This window comes from Balaenoptera musculus, chromosome 21, assembly GCF_009873245.2.
Source record: "Balaenoptera musculus isolate JJ_BM4_2016_0621 chromosome 21, mBalMus1.pri.v3, whole genome shotgun sequence".
NCBI classification, from domain to species: Eukaryota; Metazoa; Chordata; class Mammalia; order Artiodactyla; family Balaenopteridae; genus Balaenoptera; species Balaenoptera musculus.
Genome location: NC_045805.1, coordinates 13,138,529 through 13,152,101, shown reverse-complemented (window position 1 = coordinate 13,152,101; position 13,573 = coordinate 13,138,529). Strand labels below are relative to the sequence as shown.

Genomic DNA, 13,573 nt, shown 5'->3' with positions numbered 1-13,573 from the left:
TTATAAAATGCAATGGATGAACTATTATACACATACACTGCAACTGAACAATTAAGAGAACGGATGGCGATGGTGGGAGCCAGGATTCTCACTGCTGGAGTGGAGGTTATATATTAGCGGGGTGGGGGGAGGCAGAATGGTCTATGCAGTAATGGATTCGAGCTGGATACAACAGTATGAACTCACATTCAGCTTACTAGAGATACAGATGTTCCATCTGGAAATATTTATAGACAGGTACATGTACACAGGTTAGTATGCACGCAGGTGTCTCCTTGTTCTATCAGTTGAGAGGGCTTAGAAATTATGGCTCTCCGGTACTGGTGGGCACACCGACCACCTAGATCTTGGTTTCTAATATCATCTTTCAATAAAAGAAACTAGGGTTCCTTGGAGAAGTGACTGATTCTGAGACTGGAGTGGGATATACAAAATGAGCCTAGTGTCAGGAAGTTAGGACATGCTCAACAAACGAACAGACAACCACAATGATGGGGGTATGCCAAAGGGATACAGAAGCCCACCAGAGGAGCAAACAATAGCAAAAGCTGGAAAAATTGAGGCATAACATAAATAAAGTAGTAATGGGCTATAATTCAAAACACAAAATAAGTATCTGTGAGCGTACAGTGATGTGAATAAATTATTGTATAAATAAATGGGGAAGAGACAAATCTCCTGCACAGAATTTCACATAATCTATTTAGATACTTGCCCTTCAAGAGATGGAGCTCCTTAAGTGTGAGCTGTGCTTAGTGACTTTCTTCTAGAGAGGCCAGTATGAAAACAAAGAAAAAGAGTAACTGCAGTGAAGAGACCTCACATTACCTGAAGCCAGGTGATCAACATTCGCATCAACAGTGCTGAGTCACACTGATAATATGCATTCTTGATATATGATGACAACGACACTTTACCTCTGTGAGCCCCCTCCCCATAACATATAACCCCAGCCTAATCTTAAGAAAAGACGTACCCAAATTGAGAGCCATTGTACAAAATTCCTGACCAGTACTCCTCAAAACCGTCAAGGTCACCAAAAACAAAGTCTAAGAAACTCCCTCAGACCACAGGAGACTAAGGCAACATAATGACCGAATATAATGTGGTGTCCTAGACAGCCTCCTGGAACAGAAAAGTGACAGTAGGGACAAACTGAGGAAATCTGAATAAAGTATTGCTTTACCTAATAATGTATCAGTATTGGTTCATTAATTATGACCATTGTACCATCCTGAAGCAAGATATTAATAATAAGGGAAACTGGTAATGGAGTATACAGGAATTCTCTGTACTGTGGTCACAATAATTCTGTAATCCTAAAACTGTAATAAAATGTTTGTTTAAAAATGCAATGGAGGGACCTCCCCAGTGGTCCAGTGGTTGACTCTGTGCTTCCACTGCAGGGGGCATGGGTTCAATCCCTGGTCAGGTGACTAAGATCCTGCATGCTCCACGGTGCGGCCAAAAATAATAATAAATAAGTAAAGAATGTTTTTAAATATTTAAAAAATGCAGTGGAAGTGCTTTGCTCTCAATAAGCTAGCTACAAAATATTCTGACTGCTGAAGTCTTTAGGGAATTCTCTCAAAGTATTGGTAGTTCTATCAATTGGCTAGAGCAAAAGTCAATTGCAAAAGATAAGCTCTATTGTGCCCGTTTGGCTGACTTCTTATGCGGCCAGATGGAGCCCCCCCCGCCCCCATCCATCTAATTAGATCCCTTTTAAAGACAGGAGACACGGAAGGGAAACAACTGGAAATGGCATCTTCTGTTTCCAAGGTCATCTCTCTATCCCTGAGAATCTTGAAACCTTCCTAGTCTGAATATCGATCCTTTGACATTCAACACAGATGTCCCACGAACTGCCATCAAAAACATATGAAGGGACGAAAGAGAAAAAAACCCTTGTCTTTTCCAGTCCATTTAAGATTTGTTAATCTGTCACACGTCTTGTCAACAATGACAAGCAATATGAAGCTGGACTGTGTAGGTGACACCAATTGCTACCTTTGCAGTCTGATGGGAGAGCAAAAGGGGAAATGTCGTGATTGTGGAAGATATTCAAGAATGACATTCTAATGCTAGAACCACTGAGCTGTTATTGATGTTAAAGAAGGCGCCTTTCAGGGGGAATTTCCCCCCGCAATATAAGATACAGTAAAGAATGGCAGATGCTGGCTTGAAGCACAGATACAAGAGGGTTCAAAAATAATTTCCCGGGCTTCCCTGGTGGAGCAGTGGTTGAGAATCTGCCTGCCAGTGCAGGGGACACGGGTTCGAGCCCTGGTCTGGGAAGATCCCACATGCCGCGGAGCAACTAGGCCCGTGAGCCACAACTACTGAGCCTGCGCGTCTGGAGCCTGTGCTCCGCAACAAGAGAGGCCGCGATAGTGAGAGGCCCGCGCACCGCGATGAAGAGTGGCCCCCGCTTGCTGCAACTAGAGAAAGCCCTCGCACAGAAACGAAGACCCAACACAGCCAAAAATAAATATAAATAAAAATAATTTCCCAAGGTAACAAATTCTCAATACATCATTAAAACGGAGTCACACTCTATCTTTCTGCATGACATCTCCTTTTGTTTTGTTGCCATTTACAGACTATAAAAAATACAGAGATCTTTGGTCTAATGCAATATCTATGTATGTATCTATTTAATCATCTATCTATCATCTATCTATTCATCCATTCATCTGCCTAATCGTCTATCTACCCATCCATCTAATCGTCTATCTACTGATCATCTATCATCCATCCATCCATCCAATCATCTATCATCTATCTATAGCATCTATCTATCTATCATCTATCTATTTATATCTCTGAAAGTTTCTGGTGATTTCTCAGGCCTTTGATGAATCAGCTGGTAGTAGATTTATATCTAAGTGCTGGAGAACAAAAGACTCTTGGTGCAAAGGTGAGTGGAAATGAGTTTGAGGAAAGACAGTAGTCTTTGGATACAAGGAGTGTAAGGCACTATAAATGTGAAATTTAAAGTGCTAGTAATCAATTGTAGTTATATACAAAATTACTATGTACATAACTTTTACATTATTATATCTAATATAATATATACAAGTTATATACAATTGTGTGCAAGATATACAATAATATACAATATTATACTAATTATATTAACATATGTCTTATATTAACATAAGATAATAGTTATTATTAATATAATTAGTGTTATAGTCTATATATTCTATTCTATATTATTATATACTACATTATTATATAAAAAATTGAGATCAGGAATGAGTTCAAACATTAATAGACAAGAAAGCATAACAACAAACAAAAATTCTTAGTTTTATATAGAGAAAAGAGTAATAAAGTGAAATAAACCCAAGGCAATAGAAAAGAAAAATGATGTCCGGAACTTTATAACAAGGAAGGAAGAGAAACAAGGGGGACGTGAGGTGGCCTGGGAGGCACGTGTTTGAGGACTTTGGGGGCTGCCTAAGTAACCCATGTACACGGTCACCTAGACAAGCCCAGGCTGGCACGTCCAATCCAGTTGAGCCACAGACACTAGTCCTAGATCTGACTGAGGAAGAGAGAATCTGCTCTTCACTGAACATCAGTAGTTCAGTTTTGCCCTTTGAATTTCCAAACTAACACCTCTGGCCTTACTTCTCTTATCTAACACATTGCACCTCCCTCCCCCTCTTACCATCATACTTCTAATGCAACGCTTCTAAGAAGATCCACCCCAGACCCTACCCAGCCTATCTTGCGTGCAGGTGCCTTGAATTTTTCTTGATTTTTCTTGAATCTTTCTTGAAATTCCTGCACGGTGTGTTAGGTAGGCTCTGTGAACATTAATCACACACACTTATTCCATGTGTTAGATGACTAGCTATTTGCTTTACAGGAAAAATCTGGAGCCACGGAACCCAAAGAGGGGGAATATCACTAAATCCAAGTATTCCAGTAGTAGGGATAAGATTTCACAGTTAAATAAATTATTAAAGTCAGGTGAATAACTTTATTATTCAGTGGCTCTCGATTTCACAGCTGTAACAACAGAGATGGCAAATACCGAGGACTCTGCTTGGATTTTCTTTACAGAGGAAAAAACCCCCAACCACTCCAAACACTTAAAAATAAGTTAAAACCATACCATTTCCTTTGGAAAGAAAAGATTTTTATGAACTGTGACCATTCTTGCAAAGGAGTCAGAATCCTGCCTTCCAGCTTCTTAGTGAGTCACTACATTTCCTTCATGTGTGCAGCTCACTGGAAGGTTCTCAAAGGAACAGACAATTACCTTTCCTCCAGCACAGAGGCTTTTGGTCCTAGCATAAAACTCACAATGTACTTCCAGTATTCTTGTTTTTCCTAGCTCCATGCTTGAAAAAAATGAAGTGTCTGTATTGAGACAGTTTAAAATACATACAAACTTAACATAACTAAAATAAGGCTTGTCCTTCAAAGTAGTCACCTTGGGTTTTCCACACTTACCCAAATGACACTGTTATGACACTTCAAAACATTTTGGGAAGCCTGCTTTGGGTATTGCCTTTACAAGATAATTAGGCTCAACTTTACAGCTCCATACTGTTTTTGACCAATAATGTTGTTTCCTAGCTTAATCATTTGCTTGACAGCAGATTACTTTTGGTTTGAAAAAATCAGGTCCATTCTCCCAGGACAGTGGTGACTCTCGCCACCACTGGGGAGAGTCAAAGCAGTGCAGAATAGACTCTGAGGGCAATTAAACATGGAAGCACTCCAAACTTGTGCAAGGGCCTCACTGGAAGATGTGAATAGCCTCTGAGTATGTTCTGGAGAGGGGATCACATTTATTTGGGGGTAGAAGTTGTGATATGAGTGATAACAAAACAAAACAAAAAAACCAACCACATTATAATTTCATTTAGAAAACTATATGCATCCATAAGCCTCACTCAGTCTCAAATTTGAATAACTAGCTAAAAATGGGATTTTTCAACATTCCTCGAAAAATTTTGATCAGAAATTTCCATTTTCAGTTGTTTTAATTCAAAAGCTCTAATAACCAAGATTGTGCAATAAAAATTTGTTATGACATCATATTCATTGAGGAGAGAAATAAAGTGGTCTCGTGTAAGGTATTTTCTCTCAAGTACTAAAAAAAAAAAAAAAATCCACTTAGACATATAACCAAATGTTATTTAATATCTTAAAAAGTAACACAATCCAAAATGGATATTTCACACAACACTACATAAACATGAACACAATATTACCATATGGAGGGACTTTCAAATATAGACTTACAAAAATCCCTGTGCTTTTTTTTCTTTTAAGTTATTATACTAAGCATGACAAGTAATCATCATTTACAATATGGTACACTGACACGATAAAAACCATGTTACAAATGTGCTGTTATAAATCAGTAACATTAGGGAAGACATTTCATGAACTGTAATTATTTCATATGAAATACTATACAATATAAACAGAACATCCATCTTGGATGACCTTTACAGCAACCAGAGACCAAGTAATTTAAAAATTTTTTTTTCAGTGCAAACACATTTTATTCAAGGCAGTCTTGGCTGCAAAACTCCTTTCTAACATACAGTAAATCCCACTTGCACTTCTTAATTCATTTACCCTAATGCAATAGTCACATTCAGTCACTCAGAGAAAGATACCTGCAGAATTATGATCCCTTTAATCTTAACGTTGAAATTTAATTCTCTTCTAGAAAGTTGTATCTATGTCAACTACGCTAAGGACCTTAATTTGTAGCTGTCAATACTTACATGAAGGTGACCCTAGGGCAGCTTTAGTCCTAACCCATCCTTGTGTGCACAATACCACACACTGCTTTGCCCTTCCAATGTGGAAACAATGGCGGTGTATCGGTATGTAAGTGGGGGGATGGGAAGGAGGCAGGGAGGGTGGACCTCGGAAGCAAGGAGCTGTGAGTGTGTACATCAAGATGAATTTCCTGTAACTGCAAAGGATTCGTGTTGGAGGAGACCTCAGATCTCAGATTTGGTAGCTCTTTTTGGTGGGCGCAAGGGAATAGGCATGCCAAAACCAGCCTCTGGATAGGGAGGGAGGCAGCCGGACGTGGACCAACCAAGCTCTTAGCCTTACCCTGGCTTCCAGAGTCATTGCTGCCTCACCTGGGAAAGCCCCTTTCCCTGGCTGGCAGGGCGTGTGTGTGTGTGTGTGTGTTCACATTTGAAGCCAGCAACGAGCAGACAAGGCCCTGTAACTGATCATAAATATACAATCATCAGAAGAAGGTTTAGTTCCCCTTGTGCCTTGTAGAATTCTGAACCTTGCAAATCAGCAACTGTAAGTCCTAGAACAAGTGTAAGAACACAGGATTCTGTGTGAGAGGAGCATTGGCTGGGGAATCCCTCCCTGGGGTGCTGCTGTAAAAGACGCAGAGATTAACTCCATCAGGGAGACGCTAATGTCTATTTCCAACACACCGGGCAATTTAATAACGAACTTTCTCATAGATGTAACTTATGAAATGTCTCCCAAATAAAAATCTATGGCAAAATATTGGATGTCCTTAATACTGTAAAACCTTCCGAGAGAGTTGACAGAGCGATGGCTGATTCTTCTATCTTATTTGGCAAAGATCAGACTGATAGTAATCTCTTTCCTGCCCATATTTTACTAACCCAGAGCAAAGCAATGTCTTCCGTGGCTTTTGCGTTCATTTTTCCTGTGTTCTAGCTTCCTCAAACCCTCAACGTGTGCAGAAATTTGCTCAACAGAAGAGTATATGTGGGAGGGGCCGGGGGGGCTGGGGAGGAGGGGGAAGGAAGGGATCACTTCTGCGGGGGTCCACTGTCACCTGACAGCGCGCTGATAGATGGTTCTGTGACTGGCCTGTGATAAACGGAGAAGGTCCCCGACCAGGATCTTTTATCTCATAATTTGAGAAAAAACGCTTAGAACTAGATCAGCTGCCCTGGGAGATCCAGATTCTTCAAAGTAGGGCTCAATATAGTGTACTGAATTTTAGTTGTGCTAAGAAGCACTGTGGAGAGTGCTTGATAACGTTTTTAATGAAAATTTCTGTTTCAGCACCTTCCACTGCCAGGAGCAGTCGTGTTCCTGAAAGACAGTATTTTAGCACAGGATTTAGAGAAGCCCAATATGAAACTGTAAACAAGGGTGTATGTCCAGATCTACCTTGGACCACAATAGCATTTGGGTGGATTTCTGTAAAATTCCCAACACCCTGAACTTTTTAAATGAAAATGGACAAAAGTATCAAGTTGTATTCGTTTTCTTTGACTTTATTAGCACACATCAGAAAAATAGCATTGTATTTCGTGATTTCTCATGATGGTCTATCAAACAGATAGAAAATAGATCACTGATAGCTGCCACTGTGTTTCTGGGTAATCTTATGTCACTCCTTCTGTTTATTCATTTCAAGTATGGGTATGACAAATATGGCCTGCTTTGTTAATTGTGAATCCGAATGCTTTGGAAGCACTTTGAGATCCCAGAATGAGTTTGTGAAGTCCTCATAGGTTGTTGTTGGTTTTTAATCAAGCTCCAAATACTGCCCATGTTATAAATTGTAAGACTTTTCAAAGCAAGATCACTATTGTACTGTGAGCAATATGCCTTTCATTTGAGTTGAAAACTTTATTTTCAAGTACACTTTGTGGTGATAAGTGGTTTATCCTGGGTAGAATTTTACAAAGCTGTGCCAACCTAAAAAACAAACAATGCTTTTGTTACCGCTGAACAGGTTTTTTTTTTTTTTTTCTCCCCATGGTGACTGCAATATAATTTAAATTTATATTTTAGAAATGCTGGTTGGGTTATGAAAAAGGGAGACTGGGGAACAGCTGGTGTTCAGATTGTTGTGACTCCAGATTAACTTTCAATGGATGCTTCCTGAACTTGAACTTCACAACATTGGAGAAGCAGTCATTTGTTACTTTTATCCAGCTAGCCCTCTTTCTGCTCTTCTTATTTGTTTCCTTTTTTTGATGGACCCCTCCCCCTTTTCACATGCTTACGAAGGTCCCCTGAGATGTGCAAAATATATAAAATGAAATACGAATTATGGAACAGAAGTTGTGGATACAAAGCACAGCTCTTTTAATTCAAATGAAATCTGAGCTCGATATGGTAGCATGCAAGTAGTGAAGGCAGAGAGGCCCAAAGTGCTTCAAAGTTGGCAGTCCAAATTTCTGGTGTGTCTTGTGACCGAAAACCTAGAATTCAAATCAGATTTTATAGGAGTAAATAGCTTGCTAAATTATGTTTATCAATTGGCTCTTCGCCGGAGAGAACTCGTAGCAGGAATGAGGTCCGGGGCTGGGGGCAGGAGCCGGGGCAGGGGAGACAAGAAATTTAAACTTCCTTTTCATTCATAACAAATTCAAGTGTGCTTTTGTGGGGAAGAAGAGAGACAGGTTTACAGCTGAGAGTGAAATAATGCCGTCAGAGAAAAACCATGGCAATGAAACAGTCACAAGTCCACATAGGCAATCACTGACACACACACAGAACGCCATGGCCTAATGGTTAAGAAAGTTTTCAACTTTGCTTTTCCGAACAATACACTTGAACGCACTGCTGCCGCTTCATCAAATTTATGGAGGTAGTTATATGTAAAAATAAAAATTACCATAAAGTAATATGCTGTATCATAATAATACATACGTGTGCAAAATGCCGACAGATGGGTTGACCCTTTAAAGTTGAACACTACACAGAGATTCAACCAGATTCAGTTTTGTAAACCTTTCAGTTGATAAACTCTAAGTGAAGTCTAGATAAGCAGCCATGGGCCACAAAGCTATCGTTTCCTGGAGGAAAAGGATGCTGGCAAAGCTTGGAGTGGGTCACTGAGAACATCACTGCAGACCATCTAGGGTCATATTTGTAATGTGCTTCCCGCCACCACTTCTCCCCCGTTCGAGAATCCCCATTCAATTCAGACGGGCATATTTCTACATGGAACGTCTGCTCACATCATATCCTCTTTGAAATCCATCATTTCTATGCTAATGGCTGCTGGTCTAAGGGATATTTTTTTTTTAATCATGTACCTCATAGCATCAGGCAAAGAGTGGTACACATTTTATTCCAATGTCTTCTGTAAACCTATTTCTTGTGAAATATTGATAAATTCATATTTTAAAGCTTCTCTTAAAGGTAATGCTTTCCTTTCCTGTTCACACAGTATTTGATTATTATAATGGCTACTTTAGGAGGATCAGCTAGAGGCTGATGTATTGTTTCAATGGTTCTATTATTTATGAACTGATAATATGACAGATGCTGGAGGGCAGGGTTTTGCGGAAAAAAAAGAATTTAGACGAATTTGGTAATTGTGTGGCATACAACTCCCCAAGGAAACAGACTCTGTATATAGTCTATTTGATAAGTTATCATTCCTCACAGACAAATTTAAGCAGTGAGAGAAGAGTGCATTTCTGAGCAATCAAGGCATGCCTTGGAGGAAATAAGGCATGAGACTGAAAGCCAATTGACTTAAGCATCTTAAAGGTGTGGGAGTTTGCCAAGAAACGTGCTCACGTTTCACTATAAGCACAAAAAAAGGGATCTATACTAAACTTGATGAGTCCAGTTTGACCCAATGCAACTTCCAGATATCTGAAAAAGCATGAGGAAGGATCCAAATGTTTCAAGAAACAGTTCAACTGTGTATATGACTCCACTCTTCAAACAGATGGCTAGTGATTCAACCTAATACCGAAGCAGAAGTGTTTCACAGATTCTATGCCAATTCTTGAAATCTGAGGTGAAAATATTTGGATATATATTTTACGGTATATGGCTCCAAACATCACATGCCACTTAACTAAATAAAACTTTTTGTCAGACCATTTACTTGTGTCACATGTAACCCTTTTGTGAATAATTTTCCATTATCTATAGATTTATTCCATGGTTCTCATAAAATAAGACATGGGAACTTTGAGGTGCCTCTTTCCTAGAAGGCTGAATCTTGATTATTTGTAATCCCTTTGCTGCTGAGAACCTTCTTTGTATTCAACATGACATATTGTAAACCAAAGCAAAATATTAACAAACCATTCTGAAATAAGTTGGGCTAAAAACTATACATCTACCTAAAAATGCCTCCTGAAATTGGTTACGAAGTATCTGTAAACATTACTCTGGCATAGTTCATGTATGCATAATTGTTATTCTAATAAATTTTAGGGGCATGCAAGTTAGGATTACACCACACTTGCAGAATGATCACATTCTGTTGTTAATTACATGGGCACATGTATATTTCTAATCAAAAAGTATTTTAAAGTTTTCTCTATAGATATCTTCCCAGGAATAAAAGGCCTGAAGTTCAACTCCCCCTAAATTTGCTCTCTCCTATAACCACTAAAAATTATCTCCCACAGCCTAATTTAGGCATTCTATTTAAAACTACATAAAATAGATTTATGTCCTTCCATTAGAAAGAATAACGTCCCCAGGCCGTAGTCTTCATTTGTATCACAAAGAACATTTTGATTTTAAACAAATTATCATATCTATTATAGTAAGATAGCATCACCGTTAAGTATCACAAGGAGGAAATGATCTTCCTTCAGTATCTGATGAACACCTTTACAAGTCCCCATTACCTCTCCCATCACTTAGTGTTGTGCCCCAGCCAGGCTGGGAGACCCTTCCTTTGTCCATTTCAGATTCAAAGGCCTATATTCCTGTTTGTGATTATGGAAGGTTAAAAAAATCAGACAAGCATCCGTGACACTTAAAAACAAAATCCTGAAAACAAATACTCCCAGTATTTAGATCACGACCCCTTCTGACACACTTCCATGGGCTCCTGCAAAATCTTGTCACGAAAACTCACAGTGCAAAATGACTGGGGCCTAAACAATTCACACACAAAGGGCTGGGGTCCCTTTTAGTCAGTTTGGCATTGATTTCCCTCAAGGTAGACCCTTGCATTTGACATTTTGTGGAGGCTTAGTTTTTTTTGTTTTGTTTTTTGTTTTTGGAAGTGTCAAGGATCAGTTCTGTGGCACCATTTGGTCACAGACTGGGAGCAACACGCATCTGTGGCATTTTAGAATGGACTTGGCAACTGCATGACATCGAAAATGCATATTACACTGACAGTGTCTAGACTTTCCTATGTGTGCTCAGTTACAATTAGTGAAGCAAAAGTATACATATCACCCCTATGCTATTCTTGTTGCTACAGAGCCATAAATGTGAAAAGCAATACTCTGAAATAAAGATTTTGTTGTTGTTGTTGTTTGCCCTAGCCTACTTAGCAGCACAGTTTAAGTCAACACAAAAACTGCCGTTGAGATGCTTGTCTTTCCAAAGATGTAAACATCAGTCCCAGTGTCGTAAACTTGGCTGTATCGAATGAGACAGGAGATCTGAGGCAGAATGACTATCACACACTAGTAACAGAAGCTTGCAAGCAGCTGGAAGGTTTCTGTAATTTCTCAGCTTCATTTGTGGGGCTGTCCGTACTTGCTCGGAAATTGAAGGCTGCGCCAGCTCCACCATGGGCCGGGCTCCAGGTAGGGTTCTGACGACGGTTACTTTCAACAATGCTTGATGTGTTGGAAGCCAGGCTCTCCCGAGTGCTAAAAGAGTAAAAAGGTTTTGTTTGGTTTTGTTTGGTTTGGTTTGGAACATAAATTATTATATATTGAGCCCTAGAGGAAGAACAAATGATGCAGTTAATGGATTTCCTCTGACGGTTCATCGTGTCACGTATATACCATCTCATACTGATTATTCACATATGCTCCTCCAACTTGGACTTCGGCAGCTTTCACAAGACAGGTTATAATCAGCAGCATACTGAATAAAGGGTTTTTATACAGCTAAATAAATGTCTTCCCTTGCCTTTCACACTCAAGGAAACACCTTCAAGATTTGATGTGATAGATGGCTATTGCGTTCATTTTTAAAAAAGAATAGTCTTCGTAAATATACATAGGTAATGATTTCATTTCAGGCTTGAAACTCATTGATAGAACTGCTCCTGAATAAACTCCATAATTTTACCCTAATGATTTTGTTTTCATTCTTGATTAGCAGATTTTTGACTTTGGCGGTGAACTTCAAGCAGGCCACTAGCCAGTATGCCACACTGATGGGAAGAAAATTCTTTCTAAACACTTCATACCTCTGTTTCAAACATATAACATTATAGTAAAAAAATACATTCTATTTTCAGATAAGGAATCTTAGATTTTCCCTGTTTACATTGATTTGGTAGAAATATTTTAGTTTTTAAAGGATTCTTATAGAACAGAGGTGATTTAAAGGCTTTAGTATTTCGATTTCACTTTTAGTTTTTCTAATTTAGAAATACTTGAAGCTATTTTATTGTTCCAAGAGGTTTATAACATTTAACATGTCAAATGTGTAGGGCAATAGCAGAAATAAGATTACTTGGCCTGTGATCAGAACTGAATGGGTTTCATGTTCAAGGTCCTCAAAATGGTCATAAGAAACATCAGCTTACAAAGAGGTGGAAGAAACCATAATGATGCTCAAAACATCCACTTTACTGGATAGATTCAAGGTGTGTAAAATATTCTACATGTTGGTCCCCATCACTGATTTAAGGTCAAACTACATAGTGGACGTCCTCACCAGCTCACTTTCATTCCCATCCTAAACTGATAGCAATTTTGTCTGAACATTATACCTTGGCAGCCATTCCTGACAGGTTATTTCATCCTAACCCCCTTGTGGCCTTAAGTTTGCTTCTCATCAAAAAGCCAAGAGTTAATTGTTTAAAAGGAATTTTGTTCACTGACTACCAAAAAAGACAACTGGACCCTTCCTGACTGCAGAGGGCACCTCTGGAAGGTTAATACATTCATAGAAGTTAAGTTCTCTCATGAGGCTTATCGTAAATCTGGGCATGCCTAAAGAATACTCCAAAACACGATCACTAAAGCAATGGAAAGTGCTAGACTTACCTACTTACCTGCTTTACACCTCCTCTAAGAAAATTCATCAGAGCTTTTCCAGGACTACAACTGAGGGTCAGGTGGAGGAAGGAAGAAGGGCAATAAACATGTAGAACCTCAAAGAGGTCATGGCACGTTCCTTCAGTTTCATTCTTAATCACAATAATAACTTTTTATGGCATTTGACTTCCTCATCTTTAAAATAGGGCGAGTTATGTGTCACACCTACTCACTGAGTGACTCAGAAGAAGAAATAAGCAATAATGAAGAATCTGTACACCAAAAAGCTAGACAAACATAAGCTATTTCTGTGGCACATCTGGCATCTGATGAATTAAGCAGCCACTGTGGGTAGGCTTGGGAATCTATACACGACTAATGCCATTTTTTTCTATGGGAAAATGCATTTTGAGGTCTCAGGGATCCACTTTTAAACCAGCTTTTGAGGCGGGAGTTTAATTTATCAAGACCCTACTGTATGCCAGGCACTGTGCCAGGCACCATCAACACACATCATCGCAACAGATGGTCTAAGGTAGGAGCTACCTGTACTCAGACCACCCTTGACCACGGCCAACATATTAATAGTGATAAATACATACAGCATTCCAGTGTCTCCAAAGGATATATCTCATTAT

At 39.2% G+C, this 13,573-nt stretch overlaps 1 protein-coding gene across 3 annotated transcripts in view; it reads right to left on the bottom strand.

Moving 5' to 3' along the window:
* Positions 1-5,146: 5,146 nt before the first annotated feature.
* Positions 5,147-13,573, bottom strand: part of STOX2 (storkhead box 2) — a 106,738-nt gene continuing 98,311 nt past the window's right edge. For 2 of the 3 annotated variants that reach the window (XM_036838801.1, XM_036838802.1), the window contains exon 4: positions 5,147-11,591. In XM_036838801.1, coding sequence (XP_036694696.1) covers positions 11,396-11,591 — 196 coding nt within the window. In that variant the 3' untranslated portion in view covers positions 5,147-11,395. The remainder of the gene's footprint in view (positions 11,592-13,573) is intronic. The other variant, XM_036838803.1, reaches the window with a different exon arrangement.